This window comes from Engraulis encrasicolus, chromosome 11, assembly GCF_034702125.1.
Source record: "Engraulis encrasicolus isolate BLACKSEA-1 chromosome 11, IST_EnEncr_1.0, whole genome shotgun sequence".
NCBI classification, from domain to species: Eukaryota; Metazoa; Chordata; class Actinopteri; order Clupeiformes; family Engraulidae; genus Engraulis; species Engraulis encrasicolus.
In genome coordinates, this window is record NC_085867.1 from 17,896,804 (window position 1) to 17,916,803 (window position 20,000).

The 20,000-nt window shown below is 45.7% G+C and overlaps 1 protein-coding gene across 3 annotated transcripts in view; it reads left to right on the plus strand.

Moving 5' to 3' along the window:
• The window catches only part of pam (peptidylglycine alpha-amidating monooxygenase), a 134,216-nt gene that overhangs the window by 100,245 nt on the left and 13,971 nt on the right, over positions 1–20,000 (plus strand). For 2 of the 3 annotated variants that reach the window (XM_063210084.1, XM_063210085.1), the window contains exons 15-21: positions 1,294–1,644; positions 6,030–6,159; positions 11,969–12,085; positions 12,597–12,669; positions 13,547–13,757; positions 14,363–14,569; positions 16,339–16,442. In XM_063210084.1, coding sequence (XP_063066154.1) covers positions 1,294–1,644; positions 6,030–6,159; positions 11,969–12,085; positions 12,597–12,669; positions 13,547–13,757; positions 14,363–14,569; positions 16,339–16,442 — 1,193 coding nt within the window. The remainder of the gene's footprint in view (positions 1–1,293; positions 1,645–6,029; positions 6,160–11,968; positions 12,086–12,596; positions 12,670–13,546; positions 13,758–14,362; positions 14,570–16,338; positions 16,443–20,000) is intronic. The other variant, XM_063210086.1, reaches the window with a different exon arrangement.

Sequence of the window (20,000 nt, forward strand, 5' to 3'; positions counted from 1 at the left end):
TAATGAAAAGTGTTGAAGGCAGAGAGCTGGGATTTCTAATGAGGAGCTGACCTTTCCTCTGCCGAAAGAGCTGTCATGTACAATGACGCTGAGTCTTGTCCCGTTGCACTGTGGGTATGGGTATGGGTGGCCCAAGAGTAATAGGAGGGGGGGAACAGAGCCGCCCTTCAAAATGGAAGGTCCTAAGGTCAGACATGTAATGGAGAGAGCATCGTGTTGCATATCTGAGTGGAGAACAGCAAGCTGAATCTCTGGATCACACAGTAGTAGCAGCACAATTCATATAATCCGACTGTTGCAGAATTGATCTTTATCAAAAACCCATTTTGGCAAGATGAAGTTAAAACATTTTAACGTACCGCTACAGAACTGAAGTGCTTCAAAATGGGTCAACACCTTTTAAGTTCATTATCTGTTGTAAAAGTCCTTACAAAATGCTATGTTTCATTGTTGACGAATGCTGTAATCCCACAATGCGATTTGTTTACTGAGTGGACGCTCACTGTGTTATTTTTGAAATGGTATCGGAAAGTCTTCTTTGTGCACCTTGCATACAGTGTATACACACACACATACATATGATTTTCAGCTTCTTCTTTCCTTAACTTTTCTCCTGTTGCATACTAACCAAAATTTACATCTGCTCTGCAATCTCTTCAGATGCCATTCTGGACCTCCTCTCTTCTGTTTCGAATTACGTACAGACTTAACTCTTGTTATTCACTTAGTGCAGTATAAAATGAACCGTATTCAGGGCATGGTCCAGCTTGATGGCCGCCTGCTATGGCAATTAGTTAGCTATAAACGAGCCATGATGTAGATTGACTTAATTACATCACCTTGCAGACTGGCTTTTTTCCGCTCACTGTCTTTTTCTCTAACTCAACTCACACTGCCCACTCTTGTTCTTCCCCCTGCTCCCCTTCTCTTCCCTCTTCTCCCCTCCTCCTTCCTCCCTGTGCACCGCTTCCCTCCTTCCCTCCCTCTCTCCCTTTTCTTGTCTCTCCTCGTTTCGCTCTTCTTCCTGTTGCTGTTCTTCTTCTTCTTCTTCTTCTTCTTCTTCTTCTTCTTCTTCTTCTTCTTCTTCTTCTTCTTCTTCTTCTTTTTCTTCTTCTTCTTCTTCTTCTTCTTCTTCTTCTTCTTCTTCTTCTTCTTCTTCTTCTTCTTCTTCTTCTTCTTCTTCTTCTTCTTCTTCTTCTTCTTCTTCTTCTTCTTCTTCTCTTTCCTCCTCCTCCTCCTCCTCCCTTTTCCTCTTTGCCTCTCTCTCTTCTTTCGCTTCCTCTGTCCGTGCAGGTGACTTCTACTCCCTCCTCTCCATCCTCCCGTTCTTGCATGGCAGGGAGAATGTGGCGAGTCCCGGTGCAGGCCCTCTCCCCGGCTCTGGCCCGGTCTCGGGCCGCATGCGTACTATTCATTACGGCCCCAGCAGCGTAGACAGGGCCCTGCTGGACTCCTTAATGCAAAAGAAGGAGATGCCCCGGCCCCGTGACCAGGTGGTCTATGACAGCAGGGGCAACCCGGTGCTGGAGAGGGACAGGGTGCGCAAGTTCCACCAGCAGTTCGAGGGTACCGTCAGGCCGTCGGCGGGCAAGACCGTGCCGCTGGCTCACATCTCAACCATAACGCTCACGCTCCACAAAGAAGGTGGGTTGACGGACGACGTCTTTTTTGCAGGAGCAGGGAAGACAAAGGGGCCATTTTCAATCTAGTACTACTACCTCCAGTCCTCTGCTTGTGCTTCAGTGATGCCCTGTCTCCTCTATGGAGAAAACGTCTTGACGTGCAACATGCGGCCACAAGCAACATGGGGTACTAGATTGAGTTGGAGTTGTGGCAGGAGAGTGTTGAGGCATGTGTATGTTGTGCCCATTTTGGCATTGCTTCAAAAGGCAAAGAAGCATTTGCTCTCCTCTCATCGTGTCCATCGCAATCCACCACACCAGCTTTTCGTTGTTGTTGTTGTTGTTGTTGTTGTTGTTGCTGAGGACACACATGCTGTTCCATCTCATTCCGCTGCTGTGTTCCATGGCCAGCTGCTGCAGTCAGGATAAGCTTGTGTTTACAGTACACACACACCTGTGGCCAGCTCATCCGCTACTCGCTGGCAGGACATTTGCATTTTGCCTTTGTCTACTTTGGATTCATTTCAGATGGCCGACTAGTCCTGCTGAGGCTTTGGTGTACATGCAGTATCGTATCTCACTACTGGTCTACAGTACATCAAGGTTCCCCTAATGCTTCCGCTTCCCTTGACTACTTTTTTAAGCAAACAGTCGGTGAGGAGGATCGGAAGGCAGAACCAATAGGTTTTTACTGGTGTCCCAATTCCCGTGTTGGATTAAATGTAAATGTATGCCCGTGTAAATGTATTCCTTTGGAGGGCGTCCACATTCTTTATATTAAGCGCAAGTAGCTTGTCGCCCAGACTACATTTAAGATGCACAAAACACTGGCTGATGTGGAATAACAATGGAAAATGCCTATTAAATTATTGACAAGTGCAGCCCTATTTTTTCCAATATCTACAGTGTTTCACAGTTTGGTATCAAGGTTGGGTTGCTTGAGTGAACATGGACATGCGTGCATGGTTCATGTCAAATAAAAGCAACCCCCTGACACGCCAGACTCAGCATGTATCCGGTAAACGTTCTGTCCAAATGGAAATGAGATCGTTGGCCATCAGCGTGTGTGCTCATTTTCATGCACCGCTTTTGCAGCAACAGTTCTGTCGAGTTCTGCCCTGTTCTCTTTCATGGTTTTTGATTTGGCTTAAATTGCCGTGTCGTCATGTTGCCTTGCCTGATATGCTTGTGCGTGAGCCTGTGTGCGTGTTTAACTTCACATCCCATGTGAAATTTCCTGTGACATCATAAGGGGGTAGGAGGTGGGGGGGTTCCATTGGCTTGCCCATGTTGCTGCTATTGATCCGCTTGAGAGATTCAATTACCCAGGTGAACAGACGGGCCCAGAAATTAGATTTCATGCATTTGGTCTCCCCCGCCTCCCTCAATCCCCCCTCATCCTAGTAAAAGGCCCGTGAGTACGGCACCTCTCCTGGAGGCCCAGTAATTGTGATTCCCTGTGAGGGCTTTGCCAGGAATAATTCATGGAAGCCTCTAGTTCCCTCGATGTGCGAGTCGTGCCCTTCAGTCTGTTTCATGCACCGGTTGGTGAACTGGGCGACTGGAAATAACAGTGCCAGAAGTTGATTGCTTGGAGTAATAATAAAAAATAGAATAAAATCTGCCTCGCCCGTGTCCTGCTGTTAAGAGAATGGTGTTCTCAAGTGTTTCTTGTACTGCGGATGTGATTGTGGTTGTTTCAGTGAATGTTCCATCCCCACAATCTTGTTCTAGAAAATAGGAGTGTCTTTCGCAGTTACAGCATATCCAGGTTTAAAATAAACGCCTGTGTGAATGCTATATGAGGAGATGGGTTTTTAAAGTCGTCTCAGAAAGCCATTGGGCAGTGATTGTGTTTACTTCTATTGAAGAGGTAGCAGGATAGGAATAGGGAAATAAATATGTTCAAAGGTAGTTGTGATAATAAGGCAACAGTGTGGTATGGATTTCTAGAAGGTTAGACAGCTGAACATTTGGTATAGGGCCATGAAAGTTCTGTGAAGTGCCTGCACTGCATCTGATCATGGAAACATTGCAATCTCACTCTGGCTTCATTCAGGAAATCACTACTGGCATCATTGCCTCAAACACAACTCAGGTCTTTCATTTGGGGATGTTCACGGGTCGCACAACACCATTTTCCATTCCCAGGCATCCTTTCAGTGGGCGCATAGCAGTATTTTGATAACCGCCCAACCCATAACCCATTATCATGTTTCTCATGCTTCTCTGATCTCTTCTTGACTCCCTGGCCTGACAGCTTATCGCTGCACACAGTTGTTTGTAGTTGTGTGCATTCTTGGAATATCTTGGCATTTCGCTCCGTTTGAGAACGTTGTGGTCTAAATGTCAGAGATTAAGTGGAGAGAGACAGGCCTTCATTCTTCGGGCTGTTTCTCACTTGTCTGGTCTGGACTCGGGTTACCGCAGTCTCATCCCATTTGGCCAGAGCTAATTACAAAGACCAATAGTTTTTGGACGCGCTGTCTGAAAACATCAGCTGCGGACGGTGGTCAGGAGAAGCCCCCCCCCCCCCTCCTTTTCTCGTCGAAAGTGATTTGTTTCTGCTTCATTTCATTTTTATTTGATTTCTACTTTCCGTCATGCCTGCTTTAATCAATGCCGTCATCCTCAGCAACCTGGGGAGTAGGGGATGGGAGGGAGCGTTGTCCAATTAGAATGGATCCCACTCAAAGCTCTAGAACTATAGAACAGTCCCTGCTCAATACCGGAGTCCTGTGTGAACTAATGACGCATGCCATCTGCTATGTTAAGTCCTGTAGAGGACCTAGAGGTCAGATATGGCAAAAGTGATCCTTTGCAAATATCATCAAGTAGTTTGTTTTGTATTTTTAACCACTGATGGTGCACAGTAATTATCTGTCAACACAATCCTTGGATTTTGAAAACAGGTGCCACTTTCACATTCTTGACACTAGTCTGTCTCTGAACATTACAGACACTTGAAGTTGCGTCCGCTAGCATTGGAGAGTGTTCAAAATCTAGTCAACAGAATGTACAAAAAATAAGCCAAAACTTGCCTTGATATACATAGTATGCACCAGTTTTGCATTTTAGTTTGTAAGCAGCCTATATTACACTGATGAATTATCTGCGACAGTATTGCCATGTGTCTGAAAAGCGTGCCTCTACTTAGTAAGCACACACGTTCGAAAGTCAACAACCTCAAACGTGTTAATGATGCGCCATCCCAACTGTTAATCATCGTATAACTTTTTCACGATTCACATGGGGGACTCAGTCAGCACGGGCTAATTGGACCAATCAGATTCATCACGACCCATTACAGCACAAAATGATGAGACAGACGGGAGAGCGTGTCTCAGGGCCGCTGACAGCTTTGGACGGGCCCAGGACAAAGTCATCTGAAAGGGCCCCACCCACCCACCCAATACATGCTAAGTACAGTATTGTGCACCCAATTCTGGGCCCCCTCTCTCTCTGGGCCCAGGACAACTGACCCCTTTGACCACCCCAACCCCCACCCCCTTCCCTTTTGCCATCCCTGCTGTGCAGTATGAGTCAGTGTTGCAGCAGTGACTGTCAAAGATTAAACTCCCCAGGCCCCCCCCTCGCTGCCATATTGGTCTCAGTTAAATTCGCCTCTTTGATCTTTTCAGTTTCTCCAGGATTAAGGCTATTTTTCAAACATAAAGGGCAAATGAGGCAAGATGCCCATGAAACTTTCTCAGGAGGAAAGTAATGAGGTAATGACTCATTTGGGTAGGATTTGAGTAAAAAAAAAATGCTTCTGCTTTTTCATGTTCCATTTTCAACATCAGAACATTTTTCATTCTTGTTGTTTGTCTTGTTTGTCTTTTTGTTGTCTTTTTGTTGTCTCGGAGACTCCGTAGTCCTGCTGGCACAGTTTTCTTCACAAATGTGTTTATTGTTTGTCATGTTGCTCCGTTTCAGTTTATTTTTTCATTTCAGAGCACATGCAATTAAAACATGCGTAAATTTTGTTGTGGCCTCAGAGCCCGAGTGTGTATAATGTGCCTATTGTTTGTCTTGTCTGTCATTGCTGTTGTTGATGTTATTGTTGTGTGTCTTCAAAGACTGACTTGCTTTGATGTGTTTGTCATTTATCTTGCCTCTTTTTGATACTGCTTATGTTTTTAGCATTATGTCCTCCAAGATCTGTGAAAAGCTGTGAAAAGCTGTGATTTCTGCAATGTGCTAGCGCAAAAGTGGCAGTTTTTCACTTCACTATTTTATCATGGATGTTGATATTGTTATTGTTGTGTCCTCAGCGGCTGATTGACTGACTTTGATGTCTGTGATGTGCTTGTTGTTTGTCTGTTATTGCTGTAGTTATTATTGTGGTTGTGTCCTACATGGTTGATTGCCTAACTGTGACGTGTGTGTAATGTGCTCGCTCCGCAGGGGCCCACCTGGAGGAGGTGCTGGGCTGGCCCGAGGAGCCCCTGCCGCTGGGCCAGGTGTCTGGTCTGGCCCTGGACTCCGACGAAAACCTGGTCATCTTCCACCGCGGAGACCACACATGGGACTACGAGTAAGTGTCCGTGCTACTGCAGGGGCATATTCCTAACAGATCGTTTAGTGACCTGTTAACACAGTGTGGGTCGGTGGGTCGTAAACCATCTAATTATCATTTAGATTCTAATAGAGGACACTTGGATTCCATCTTTCAATCAAAACAGACACCACAAGTCACTTTTATTACCAGAATTACTACTTACTCAGAGTTGACAGACCCAGGGAGTGCACCAAACTTGCTTTCTGGGAAAATCCATATGTACTGCTGCTGCTCCTGCTGCAGGGCAGCTGTGGACTCGAGGTTAGGGCAGGTCTTTGTGTTCAGAAGGTCATGGTTTTGAATCACATTCCATAATGGAGGGATGTGGGTGGGGGCAGTGCTCTTGTCAATCATGGCAGAAGTGCCCTTGAGCAAGACGCGTAAGTTCATCCTATTGTGGTGGTTCCACCACCATCAGTGCAGACTTGTCATTCCGAAGTTCCTTTAGAAAATAAAACAAAAATCTCTGACACTATTTGATCGAAGCAGCTCTGAATCATCAGATCGTAACTAGCATTTTTCAACATGACATCAGACCAGTTCTCTTTTGAAACAAGGCATGTTTATATGACGACTGGTTTCAGGAAGAAAACAGTGCCGTCAAATGCATATGTCTATACCACTGAATGCAACTTACACCTGCTTTGAATGCATTGAAATGAGCAGTGTTGTGTTTGGAACGAAGTTTCTTACATGATGTGTAAAGGACCTATAAGCTCTCCAGATAGGTTAATCAACTGCTCAGCCACCTGCGTTAGAAGGAAATTGCGGCATGGCCTTTAATTCCGAATGACAGCTCTGTCTGTACCAGTGCCCAGAGTCATGGGCGGAACTTGGATGCCCGTGCCTAGTGCCAGCTACTGTATCTTCAAGCCACTTCTCTCTCTTTCTCTCCCTTTCTCTCTCTCTCTCTCTCTCTCTCTCTCTCTCTCTCTCGTTGGGTCCCTGACTACCAAATTGGGATTTGTTTGGCATCCAATTCTTGTTCGTTTTGTGATCCAACAGTGATCATCATGGCCATAAAATGGAGGCAGAGGAGGCTCCTTACTGACGGTCTGCTAATGGCCCGTGGCAGTGTGATGTTGCTTATGCGCCACAGATGGTGCACCGAAACATTATTCGCCTTGGCTGAATTCTCCACCAAATCAAGCATGTTCTGGGTTCTTGCACTCCCCCCCTTTAGGCTAGGCACTTGGTGTGTGTGTGTGTGTGTGTGTGTGTGTGTGTGTGTGTGTGTGTGTGTGTGTGTGTGTGTGTGTGTGTGTGTGTGTGTGTGTGTGTGTGTGTGTGTGTGTGTGTGTGTGTGTGTGTGTGTGTGTGTGTGTGTGTGTGTGTGTGTAACTGTGTGAGAGAGAGAGAATCCATTTCAAGCCGACATGATTCCCTCCCAATTTATCACTTTTCTCCGCCCCTGGCCTGTTGCATTTTTTTATTTTTTCCCCTCATCTCAAAAAAACTGTTTGTTCTCAGCTCAGCAAGAGCGTCGCAGCATTTCGCATTGGAGTCATTAAACCTGTTCGAGCTCCCGCTTTGTAGCGAGCGCTACAATCTCACCGTGTCATTAGGCTAGCAGTGTGAGCGCATCTCCTATGCAAATCTACTGTGCTCCCGGGGTGCTTGCCTAGCATTAGCATAAATTGAGCACTACAGTATCTAGGCCAAGTCGTGAAGAAGGAGGCATCGCTTTTTCGTGGTGGCACATTTTTGTTAAGTTTCATTTTAGGAGGAGCTTAGTATTGGGCAGAATGCTTTACAGATTGTTCATCCCATGCTCCCTTTTTTCAAAATAGAGGTTGCATCTTGCATACAGTATTTGTTTTAATCTCACAGACACGTTTCGGTGTGTGCCTTTATTTGTGTGCCTGCGTTTGTACCCCCATGATGCCGTGTGGTGATTCCTGTTGGCTGTACTAATGAGGTGTCTCTTCTTTAAAACATCACCTCTCTTTTCTTTTCTTCTATTTTCTTCTATTTTTTTCTCTTCTCTTCTCTTCTCGTCTCGTCTCGTCTCGTCTCGTCTCGTCTCGTCTCGTCTCGTCTCGTCTCGTCTCGTCTCGTCTCGTCTCGTCTCGTCTCTTCTCTTCTCTTCTCTTCTCTTCTCTTCTCTTCTCTTCTCTTCTCTTCTCTTCTCTCCTCTCCTCTCCTCTCCTCTCCTCTCCTCTCCTCTCCTCTCATCTCATCTCATCTCATCTCATCTCATCTCCTCTCCTCTCCTCTGCCCCTTGCCCATGTTGTTGGCTGCTACATCCTGTGGTCGTCAGCATGGTCAGTTATGCTTTGCAACCAGGGCTGCTGACAGCTTTGCCAGGCCCGGACAAAGTCATCTGAAAGCCCAGAGTGAGCAACAGATCCACAGGGCCAGAGTGGAACTGGGCGAGGTATTAAAGTCATTACACCACTTCTGGTACTGCACTGCACTGCACTCATCTACTCCCACTAAGTGCCAAACGATCGGATCCTAATGGGGTGGCTCTGGATGGTAACGGTGGGGAGATGCGGCAGCGTTTCTGGAGAGTGACTGGCAGTGGTATTAGGGGAGGGGTTGTGGGCAGTGGTGACTGGCAGTGGGCAGTGGTTTGAGGAAAACTGTGTGTGTGTGTGTGTGTGTGTGTGTGTGTGTGTGTGTGTGTGTGTGTGTGTGTGTGTGTGTGTGTGTGTGTGTGTGTGTGTGTGTGTGTGTGTGTGTGTGCACGCTCGTCTTTGTGTGTGTGCGTGTGTCGTGTTATTGTGAATGTGTGAGCGTGCCTGTGTGTGTGTGATTGTGTGTGTGTGTGCGCGCGTCTTTATGTGTGTACATGCATGTGTGTGTCTGCGTGTGTCGTAAGTGTTATTGTGCATGTGTGCGCGTGCCTGTGCCTATGCCTGTGCCTGTGTCTGTGTGTGCGTCCGTCAGCAGGTCTGGCTTAATCTGACGTCAGGCCTCTGCTGAGCTGTCGGGTGGCTGCTGTCTGAGCCAGGAGAGCTGGCCATCCATTTTCCACACAGCAGTAGCAGCAGTAGCAGCAGTAGCAGTAGCAGCAGTAGCAGCAGTAGCAGCGTGCCAGCCAGCAGCAGTAGCAGTCAGGCCAGCGGCAATGCTGCGCGACCTTGCCCACGTGCCCTCCTCCCTGGTGTCTGTGGAGCTCGCCTCAGAGCAAAAGAGGGACAGAAAGAGAGAGAGAGAGAGAAAGATTGCAGGAGAGATGGAGAGAAGGGGAAGGAATAGAGATAGAGTGTGTGTGTGTGTGTGTGTGTGTGTGTGTGTGTGTGTGTGTGTGTGTGTGTGTGTGTGTGTGTGTGTGTGTGTGTGTGTGTGTGTGTGTGTGTGTGTGTGTGTGTGTGAGAGAGAGAGAGAGAGAGAGAGGAGGGGGAGAGGACGGGGAGAGGACAAGAGAATGATTTTCTGAAATAGAAAGAAAGAAAGAGGGCGAGAAACGAGGGATGAAAGGGAGAGGAAGAAAGAGAGGCTGGCTGGGATTAATGAGGAGGTTTAGGAGGTGAGTAGGCCGCCATCCCCATTAATCCATTACAGTTTTTCTCAATTGGTTTTGTACATTTCTCACAACAGAATAATGATTCTCAAAAGTCTTTGTTCAATTCTGACTTCCTGGTGTTACCTGTGCATATGGTCAAATCAGTTTCTCATAGTTTTCGGTATATAGCAAATGCGCTCGTCCACCATGCCATGGCTGTATACAATTCTCAGTGATTTTGTACATTATCAATTGCTTTTGTCATATCACTCAAAAAGCTTTGTCACTGAATGCATGAAACTATCTCAATCTTATCTGATCAATGTAATATAAAGCCGAATTTACAACATTTCCCATCCAATCTAAACAACATTTTGCTTCAGAAAAGATCCTCAAGAGTGTACTATTCAATTGACAACATGAGAAATTGATTTCACTTGCTTGTCCATACACTATGACACAATGACTAACCATTCTGCTGGCGCTGATACATTCATTGACACAACAACTTGGTTTTGAAAGACAAACTAAGGGTTTTGAGCAAGAGACTCGGTTTTGCAGGTTATCTACGGTGTTTTGCCATTTGTTAAAGCTGTTTTGAGAATGAATATTATGTTTTGCAAATTGCAAGAGAGATTCGAGAAATGTAAAAAAACAATTGAGAAATACTGTAACTCTGCCCCCCTGCTAGCTCCAAAGGGCCCGGCCTGCCTACAACCCCCTCCCCCCCCCCAAAACCTCGCCCATTCATCATCATCATCATCATCTGCGACAGGGTGTTTGTTGCCCTGAAGTTCAAACAGGAAAACGTGGTCTGCTATAAACAACAGACCTTGGAGAACAAAAACTGTCTTCCAAGAAATTTACCTACCAAAAAACAGAGAGAGTGAGAGAGCATTTTTTTGTCAGCCCAAAGGCGTCGGAATATTCTTGTCATCGCTTCGCCTGAACAGTTGCCCTCTGCTTGGTACTTTTCCCCAACAGATGCTGTGTGCATGTGTGCACCGACAGTGCCACCCCGCATTTTGGAAAATGGCTTTTTTGATTTGAAGTTTTTTATATTGTAATAGACTCAGGCATTTGTCATAGATGTCTTCTTGATTGCATTTTGTTGTGTGTGTGTCTGTGTATATGCCTGTGTGCGTGCGTGTACGTGCGTGCGCTTGTTGTGTGTGCGTTGTGCATGTGCGTGCGTGCGTGTGTGCATGCATACGTTTATGAGTGTGGGCGTTCACCCGTGTGTATCCGCACATGTGTGTGTGCATGCATTCTAGTTTGTGTGTTGGGGTGTTAGTCGTGCACAGCCCGTTGCAAGATGGGGTTCATTTGGAGGACACAGGCACAGAATCGGAGGAGCGGAGCGTGATGGATCACGTCATGGGCTGTGCCTGTGTTTATGCATGAGGATATGCAAATACCTATTGTCTCGGTCCACAAGGTGGCCCATCTCCCAGGCTACAGCCTACACTACTGATGATAGGTTCAAGACGCTCCCATTGTTAAACCTCTGAGGTCTAAGGCTTTTCAGAGGCTTTTAGGCTGCTTGCACCACCCTAACATTTTCAAGTATTTTCATTTCATATATATATATATATATTTGGGACCTGGAAGGTCTAATGGTGTGACTTATATGTTTCAATGACAAAAACTCACAGAGTTACAGATTTGTTTTTGGAGACACATTGCCCTCTGAAGGGCACTCGGACCTCATTAAGTTACCGAATTGTGGGAAAAGAGCTGAAATTCAAAACAGTGTTCGCCTGGGAGTGTTATTCAGCATACTGTTCCCGTTTGCATACTGTTGATTTACTCGTTTGGATTTTATGTCTATGACCAGGGTGCGATTTGTCGGAAAACCAGAAAGGGGGATATGCCTCAGATTTTAAGCAATATCTATGGAATTACATTGAACTGTGATAAAACCATGTAGAAAAAGTGGCGATATCAAGACCAGAAGAGGGGACAACCCCCCCCCATCCCCCCCCACAAATCGCACCCTGTCTATGACTCAACAGAACTTTTACCTTTTTGCCGCTCTATTTCAACTGGGTTTTTTGGTCATCATATTGTATTTGTACAATTTTTGTATTTTTGAGAAACTGTTTTATGTCTGTTTTCTCAAATTGAGGTTTGCGATTCCCATGACATGAGTTTTTTTTCCGTATTGTATTCCTCCATGTCACTCTCCTTTCCTTTGCCTTTCCTTTGACAACCAAGTTTTTGTTTTTATCTCCGTACATAAGTTGATTCTCTCTTCCCCCCCCCCTGTAGGCCCGTGTCTCCCCCCCCCCGCCCCCCCATGTGTACCCGTGTCTCCCCTTTTTTATCTGCAGTACCTTTGACCGGCAGGAGAGATACATGGAGCGATCGCTAGGGCCCATCCGCCAACCCACCATCCTGGTGGTGGATCCTGCCAAAGGGAAAGTGCTGAGGCGATCAGGCAGGGACATGTAAGTACACAGCTGATCAGAGTAAAAATTACAGTATATTACAGTAAAATTAGGGACATGTAAGTGCAGCTGATCACAGCATTTTACTGTAAAATTAAGAGCCCCAGAGAAAAGGCAGTTTGGTTGAATGCCTGGTATTTGTTTGAATGCATAGTGTACATAGCTCACAGACATTTCGTACAGAGGACAATTTTCATAATGTACAAACAATGAAGGCATGAGTGAAAGAACTCAAGGACAGCACTCTCTGTTTTTTTTTTATTTGCCCACAAATGTTTTGGGCTGAATGCCCGTCTTCAGCGAGTGCTGACGAGTGTGGGCGAATAAAAAAAAAAAAAATGAAAAATGTGATAGGGCTGTCCTTGAGCTCTTCCATTCATCTATGATCTATGTGGGATTCAGGACCCAGTTAAAAACTGTAAAGACAAATCCTCAGGCAATAGTGAGAACACGTCTCTTCCGTATTTAAACAATGGAGAGGAACCATTTTGCATTTTTGCTCTGTCGCCAGGTTTCATATGCCACATGGTATCACAATGGATAAGGACAACAACTACTGGGTCACAGATGTAGCCCTTCATCAGGTAAGTTGGCTCTGAATTGATTCACAAGGTGAAAATGGTTCCATCATTGGTTTAAAAAGGCTTATCTCCCCAAAAAAATAATTCTCTTCTCTGGTTGGGTGAAAAGGAGGAATTAAATTCCCATTGCTGGCTTACCTTTGAATTAGATCTAAAAAGGATGAAAGATTAATCACAGTTTGATATCAAAGCTGGTAGCCAAGACAACTCTTCACCTCGCTCTGTGGAAATTACCAGCTGACTGATATGTATTACATAACAACAGAGACATGAGAGCATGATGTACAGGGACGGATTAACACACAGGCAAGATATGGCTGCAGCCTAGGGGCCCCCATTTGCGGCCATAAAAAATCTATAATTGCAGAATTGGGATATGATATGATACTGAAAAAAGTAGTTTCAAATCTTATTAATACTCCTCTCCAAAGTTGGCAAAGATGTTGCCCTTTATTCCTGGCGTGAAATTATGATGCCATCTATGTAATTTTGTTGTTTATGTTGTTTTGTGGTTGTTGATTATTTTGTTTTGTTTATGAAAGTTGCCTTTCATGGGGGCCTACAGCAACCTGTAGCCTAGGGGCCCCAGGCCATCTGAATCTGGCCCTGATGATGTATGGCTAATGATGATGATAATGTCTGGCTAATATAGTCAACCAGACCAGTCTCAATGGTGATTCAAAACCACATTTCACCTTGTTACAAGTACCACTGCAACATTACATAATGTCCTTAAACTCGTAACATTTTACAGAATATTCTAAGCTTGAGAATCCTACATAGCAGTGCTTTTACTCTTGCTTTTATTCCTATTTGACCCGTTGACATGCCATGACATTATTTGAATCTTGACTAAAATCTTTATTTTTTTTCTGGACAGGTGATGAAATTGTCTGGCGACGGTAAAGACACGCGTCTGGTGGTGCTGGGACAGGCCTTCGTCCCAGGGAGTGATGTGGAGCACTTCTGCAAGCCTACAGACGTAGCGGTGGACCCGCTAACTGGTAGCGTCTTTGTGTCCGACGGCTACTGCAACCGCAGGATCATGAAGTTCTCCCCACAGGGGACGTTCTTGAAGCAGTGGGGCGCAGGTGAGCACTTGCCCAATAACATGTGTAGATGTATGTGGACACACAAATGGCTACACATAGTATATAGCCTACACACACAACACACAGATGCACAGGCACGCTCATGTGTCACACTAAGTCATGCAAACATACTGTATATAAATACAGACATATACAGTACGAGCATAAACAGTAAGCATGCACATAGTCATATACACAGACACACACACACGCACACACACACACACACACACATACACACACACACACACACACACACAGACACACACAGACACACACACACACACACACACACACACACACACACACACACACACACACACACACACACACACACACACACACACACACACACACACACACACACACACACACACACACATACACACACACACACACACACACACACACACACAAGCATGATGTATGGTGACATTTATTCCATCACAAAATGTAAACAATATTATGACAACCCCAATAAAAAGTGTGTACAAAGCTTTTCTCTTTACTTGCCTAGTGCGTAGTGTTGTAGAGTTTTTTATGATTGTGGCTTTAATCCAAAAAAGCTAACGTGCCCCCACTTCCTATCCGCTTTCCTTCACCAGGACCCACCGGCCGCAAGAAGCCAGTTCCGTTCCTGATTCCGCACAGCCTGACGTTCCTGCCGGACCGCCGGCAGGTGTGTGTAGCGGACCGGGAGAATGCCCGGATCCAGTGTTTCCTGGCGGAGACTGGAGAGTACATCACGGAGATCAAGAACGAGGCGTTTGGGAAAGCCATTTTCGCCCTCACATACTTGCCCGAGCCACTGGGTGAGTGACCTTGTGTTGACTCGTTTGTTTGTCTTTGAGTTTTTTTTGTTACATTACATGACCTTATACAGCTGATGCTTTCATCCAAAGCAACTTACAGATATCACAGGGTATTGGTTACTGCCCCTGGAGCAATGGTAGCTTGGTTGCCTTGCTCATGGGAGCTTCCATCATGGATGGAGGAAGGGAAAGGCAAGAGTGTGATTCGAACAGGCAACCTTGTGATCTGTTGTGCAACTCCCTACCCTTTAAGCCATTCCCCCCCCAAAAAACACATTAATATCCAAAGAGTTGTAAGCAACTGGACTTCTTTATAACCTCGATGAATGTGAATCGTTCAAAGACAAAAATAACTTTTTATGTATTATTTTTGGACTTTATAAAGGCAGGATGGTAAAGAGAGAGCCAAGGGAGTGCGTTGTGGAGTAAGAAAAGGCAGGGACAGTTATGTAAAGTTCAGACACAACACCCTCTCCCTCCAGGGATATTTCCTTTCCTTTACACCAATACTGACATCACTGGATGTTATTGCCTTTGACGCGCTACTAAAATGAAGCCTCAGTCCTCGGTCAATAGAGACAGCAATGTAACGCTCACTCAGTCCCCGTTTATTGTTGTCGAAATTGTTGTTCTCTCAAATAACAAATAAGCATCATCTTTGTGAGCGCCTTTATATTATGTTTCATCTGAATCTCCAGAGCGGCTATATTGGATTTTTTCCCCCTGTAAACGATTTATTTTTTTTCCCCCTTACCGAGCTCCAATAACAGAGTTTCATAACAAGTAGCAGCAACAGCGCTGGAAATGAAATAAATAAGATTTAATGAGCCCTTTCGTGTTAGCATTTCCATTATGGCGCTTTAATCTCAAAGCTAGGGAAGAAAAAAGGAGAAATCAACAGTATGGCCATAACTGGCCGTAATGGGCCAAGATTTGCGCGCGTGTGCTAAAGGCCTGAGCGTGCATCGTGTAATTGGTCATTAACAACCAAATCATCCAGCGGTGGCGCGAATGAACCATCCCTGTCTCCATCGCAACGGGGCTGATTTTTCAACTCTGATTAGTGAAAAACTCATTAGGATTTAGCTTGCCAGCATTTTTTTCCACCCATGCACTCGAATGAACATATCAATAATGATCACGTTACATACAGTTCAGTCATGGTGGGTTAGCGAGATGCTCGCTCTTTCACAGTAAAGGTATCTTTTGAAAAACCACTACATAAATGCAATGTTCGCTTTAAATAAACAAGCATAAAGTCAAGAAAGTGTGCGGTAAACTTCTTTCTTTTGAAGTATTGAACACTCCTGCGTGTACCAGCACCTAGGAGCTGTGCATGGAACTTTGAACTGTTGAATAAATGCAATAGGGCTTTGGTCAGTTTTATTCTTGTGTGTGGCATACATGTACATTGCCCTTTTGTATAGTGATTGGTAAAGTAATTCAATTCAAGTCATTTCTATTCTGTTCTATTCTATTCCACATGTATTCGATTCGATTCTATTCTATTCTATTCTATGCTATGCTATTCTATTCTATTCTATTCTATTCTATTCTATTCTATTCTATGCTATTCTCCGCTCGCTGCTCTCTGCTCTGTCCTCTCTGCTCTCTGGTCTTTGATGATGAATGTGAGAAGTGCTCCAATCAATATTAATGCTGCCTCTCCAGACCACACTCTGCTGCTCTGTAATGCTAATCCATTTATTTCTCTCTCTCTCTCTCTCTCTCTCTCTCTCTCTCTCTCTCTCTCTCTCTCCCTCTCTCAGGTGGTCTGTTCTACGTTATCAATGGGGAGTCTGCACCTCTGAAAGGCTTCATTGTGGACTACTCCACCCATGCCATCCTGGACACCTTCAGCCCTGACACACAGGTACACTGACGTGACAACATCACTTCGCCTGTGCATTTTGTACTTTTCTTTTTCTTCTGTATTCCCCACCCCACCCTGTCTCCCTCTCTCTCGTCTCCTCTTTCACTTTCTTTCGTCAGTTGTTTAAAAATGCATGGTGGCTGCAAGGTGGAGAGGTGTGCGTACCGTGTAAGAGGCTTTCCATCTGGCAAAAGACAAGGGCCTGTGGGAGTGGGAAGCCGAGCGGACACTCGCGGAATAGAATCTGCAGCTCTTGCTTTAGTAGTACTACACTTTTTTTTCCTCTTCCCTTTTTCCTTCTTTCTTTTTTCTTGCTTCTTCTTCTTCTTTTCTTCGCTTTCAGTAGAAGCTGTCAGGTTTTCTGAAGGCCGGGCTGCTGCATTGTGCGGTCCACAGTGTCCGCAGTGTCTGCAGTGTGTGGAGCTCATTCAACAGCATTGAAGGCTGTGGAGGATGAATAGGCTGTGAGCCACGAGTGCAGAGTCTGAACGCTGTGTCTGAAATGGAAAGGAGCCCGCAGCATCTCCAATCTCAACATGATCTCCAAAAATTCCGTGCTCCTGGACACGGAACTGTTTGAAGTGCTTTCTATAGGCTATTTCCACAGTCTTGTGTTTTCTCAGGATTTTTCTATTTTCAAATATTTTGTCTAAAAAAAACCATTTCTTACTGACAGGTTATGGTTAGGGATTGTTTTGGTCTGGGCACAGCTAGTTTTCTTTCATTCATTACATGAGTTTGATAGCCTAGCAACCAACTGGAAAAGGTATTTCTCAAAAATATGTCTTTAATGACAGGTTAAGGTTAGGGAATGTTTTGGTAAGGGCACAACTTAAATTGCTATAGCATTATTTTGTTTAGGATTAGCATTTGGTATGTATTTTCTAATGATAGAGTTAACACAGTGCTGTGGTAATAGCCTATAGAAAGCAGTTCCGTGTGCCCATCACGGAAAACAATTCCGTGTCCAGGAGCACGGAATTTTGGCAAAATCCGTGCTCCTGGACACGGATTTCGTGTCCTTAACATCCGTGTCCAGGAGCACGGAATTTTTGGAGATCAGGCTGCCAATCTCCTCCCCTGGACTCATCAGGCGTTCAGGATGGCAGAGCAGGGGGCATGGGAGTGCAGTGGGGTGGGGTGGGGGGAGAGAAGGGGCTGGAGATGGGGATGGTGGGCTGGGGTTGGGGGAGAGAAGGGGCTGGAGATGGGGATGGTGGGGGGGCATGGGAGTGCAGTGGGGTGGTGTAGGGGGAGAGAAGGGGCTGGAGATGGGGATGGTGGGCTGGGGTGGGGTTGGGGGAGAGAAGGGGCTGGAGATGGGGATGGTGGGCTGGGGTGGGGTTGACATGGGTTGGTGGGCACTGAACCATCACAGAGGAGAAAATGCATCCACATCCCGGAGGTGCCGACAAAATGCTGGAGGTTAAATTGGCTTGACCCCATCTCCACCACCGTACACACACACACACACACACACACACACACACACACACACACACACACACACACACACACACACACACACACACACACACACACACACACACACACACACACACACACACACACACCTGGACAGACAGCAATTTGAAACTGTCCTTTGGAGTTGACTCTTTCTCATTACACACACACACACACACACACACACACACACACACACACACACAGTAATAATCACATATCCTTACAGCGCACGCACACACACACACACACACACACACACACACACACACACACACACACACACACACACACACACACACACACACACACACACACACACACACACACACACACACACACACACACACACTGTAATAATCACATATCCCTACAGCACACACACACACACACACACACACACACACACACACACACACACACACACACACACACACACACACACACACACAGTATGCCGTCCCCAATTGCTGGTCACACGGAAGAGCCCATGCATGATGCATCACTGACTGACAGTCGTGCTGGTTTGTTATGGGCCAGCCTCGGCCATTTGGATAAAGGAAACCGCAGAGGATGCTGTCAGATGTTCCGGCCCTGTGTGGTGTGTGTTCTTTGGCACCCGTGCTGTGTGGCCCGACACGCTGCGTGTTCCGGTGTGGTGTCAATATGAGATACCCACCAGTCGAGGCAGAGAGAGTAGAGAGAGAGAGGTTCCATTGGCCCATTGTTTCCGGGTTCTATTATTGGGGGGGGAAATCCCCCTTTAGGCAGACCTAGGCAGACCTGAGGACTGTTCTATTCAATGCTAGGAGCATTATGACACGCCCCTTTAGGCAGACCGGAACCTGGTCATGTTAGGTGCCCATAGAAACCTATTATGTTGGCATATCTCTATACTTAAAGAATCTCTGGTCGAGGCGTGCAACCAAGCCATTACAACGCACTACTGCAGCCCCCCTAGGGGTTAGGCTTTGGGTTCAGTCTATGAGTACCAGTCTAAGGGTAGCTCGTCTCGGTGTAGCAGCCCATCTAGACAGGACAGCGGCCCACCGTGTTATGGGTCTCCGCTATGGTGGGTAGAATGACTCAGCGTTCCGCTGTGCTGCGGAACTTCTGCCTGAGTGTGCCATGCTGGTGCGCTGGCCATCCCATCCCTTTACACTAATCCTCCTCGCTGCTGATGCTGCATATGGATACGGGATGAGGCATGCTAGGGACGTTCACTCTGCAGACTCGATGTGAAGGCATTGGTCAAGAGGATAGTAGGCAGGAATTCCACAGCGCATAGCCCAAAATACCAAATAAGAACCCTTACCCAGAGGTTTAGTGATGATTGTTTAGTGCCCTCTGTCTAAATTCTCTCCACAGTGGCAGTGTGAAGGCATTGGTCAAAAGCAGAACACCTAACACCTCAACCCAGCTGTGTCAACAACAATAGCATTTGTATTTAAATTGGTATTCTCCACTAATGTTCCAGTTGTAGTATGAAGGCATGCTCAGGAGGATAGCAGACCCTAACAACTCTGTGCCACTCCGCATGCTGTCTGTCAACAGCAATAACATATTGAAAATGAATGGGGTTTAATTTCTGTTGAGTTTACAATTAAACTGGTGAGTTAACACCAAAACGTGGCATGGAAATCTTCGGGTATATTGAAGAGGGAAGTGTGGGGCACCAGGTCAACAAACAAGAACAGCTGACAGCAAAGCATCAAGGATATCTGGGCTTCCATAACTCCCGTGCACTGTTTTTGCCATTGACTTCAATGTTAAACGCATCATGGCCATTATGAAGACAGAGAATGTCCTAACCAAGTATGGACCATTGCATGTTATGTAGAAAGTACCAAATTTCAACTGATTTAATGTGACCCGAATTTTGATGAAGAAAAATTTGATTTTATAACAATATTCTAATAATGCGAATTCCCCAATTCATGGGTTTTTTGAGCTGGAAGGCCAACGTATATAAAAAGAAAAAAAATAATGATTGGAATAGTTAAAAAACTGGGCCATGAATCTACAATCCATGACAGTTTAACATTATTGCCTCTTGGCAATATTATCCGTCACCATGGTCTCAATTTTCATAGC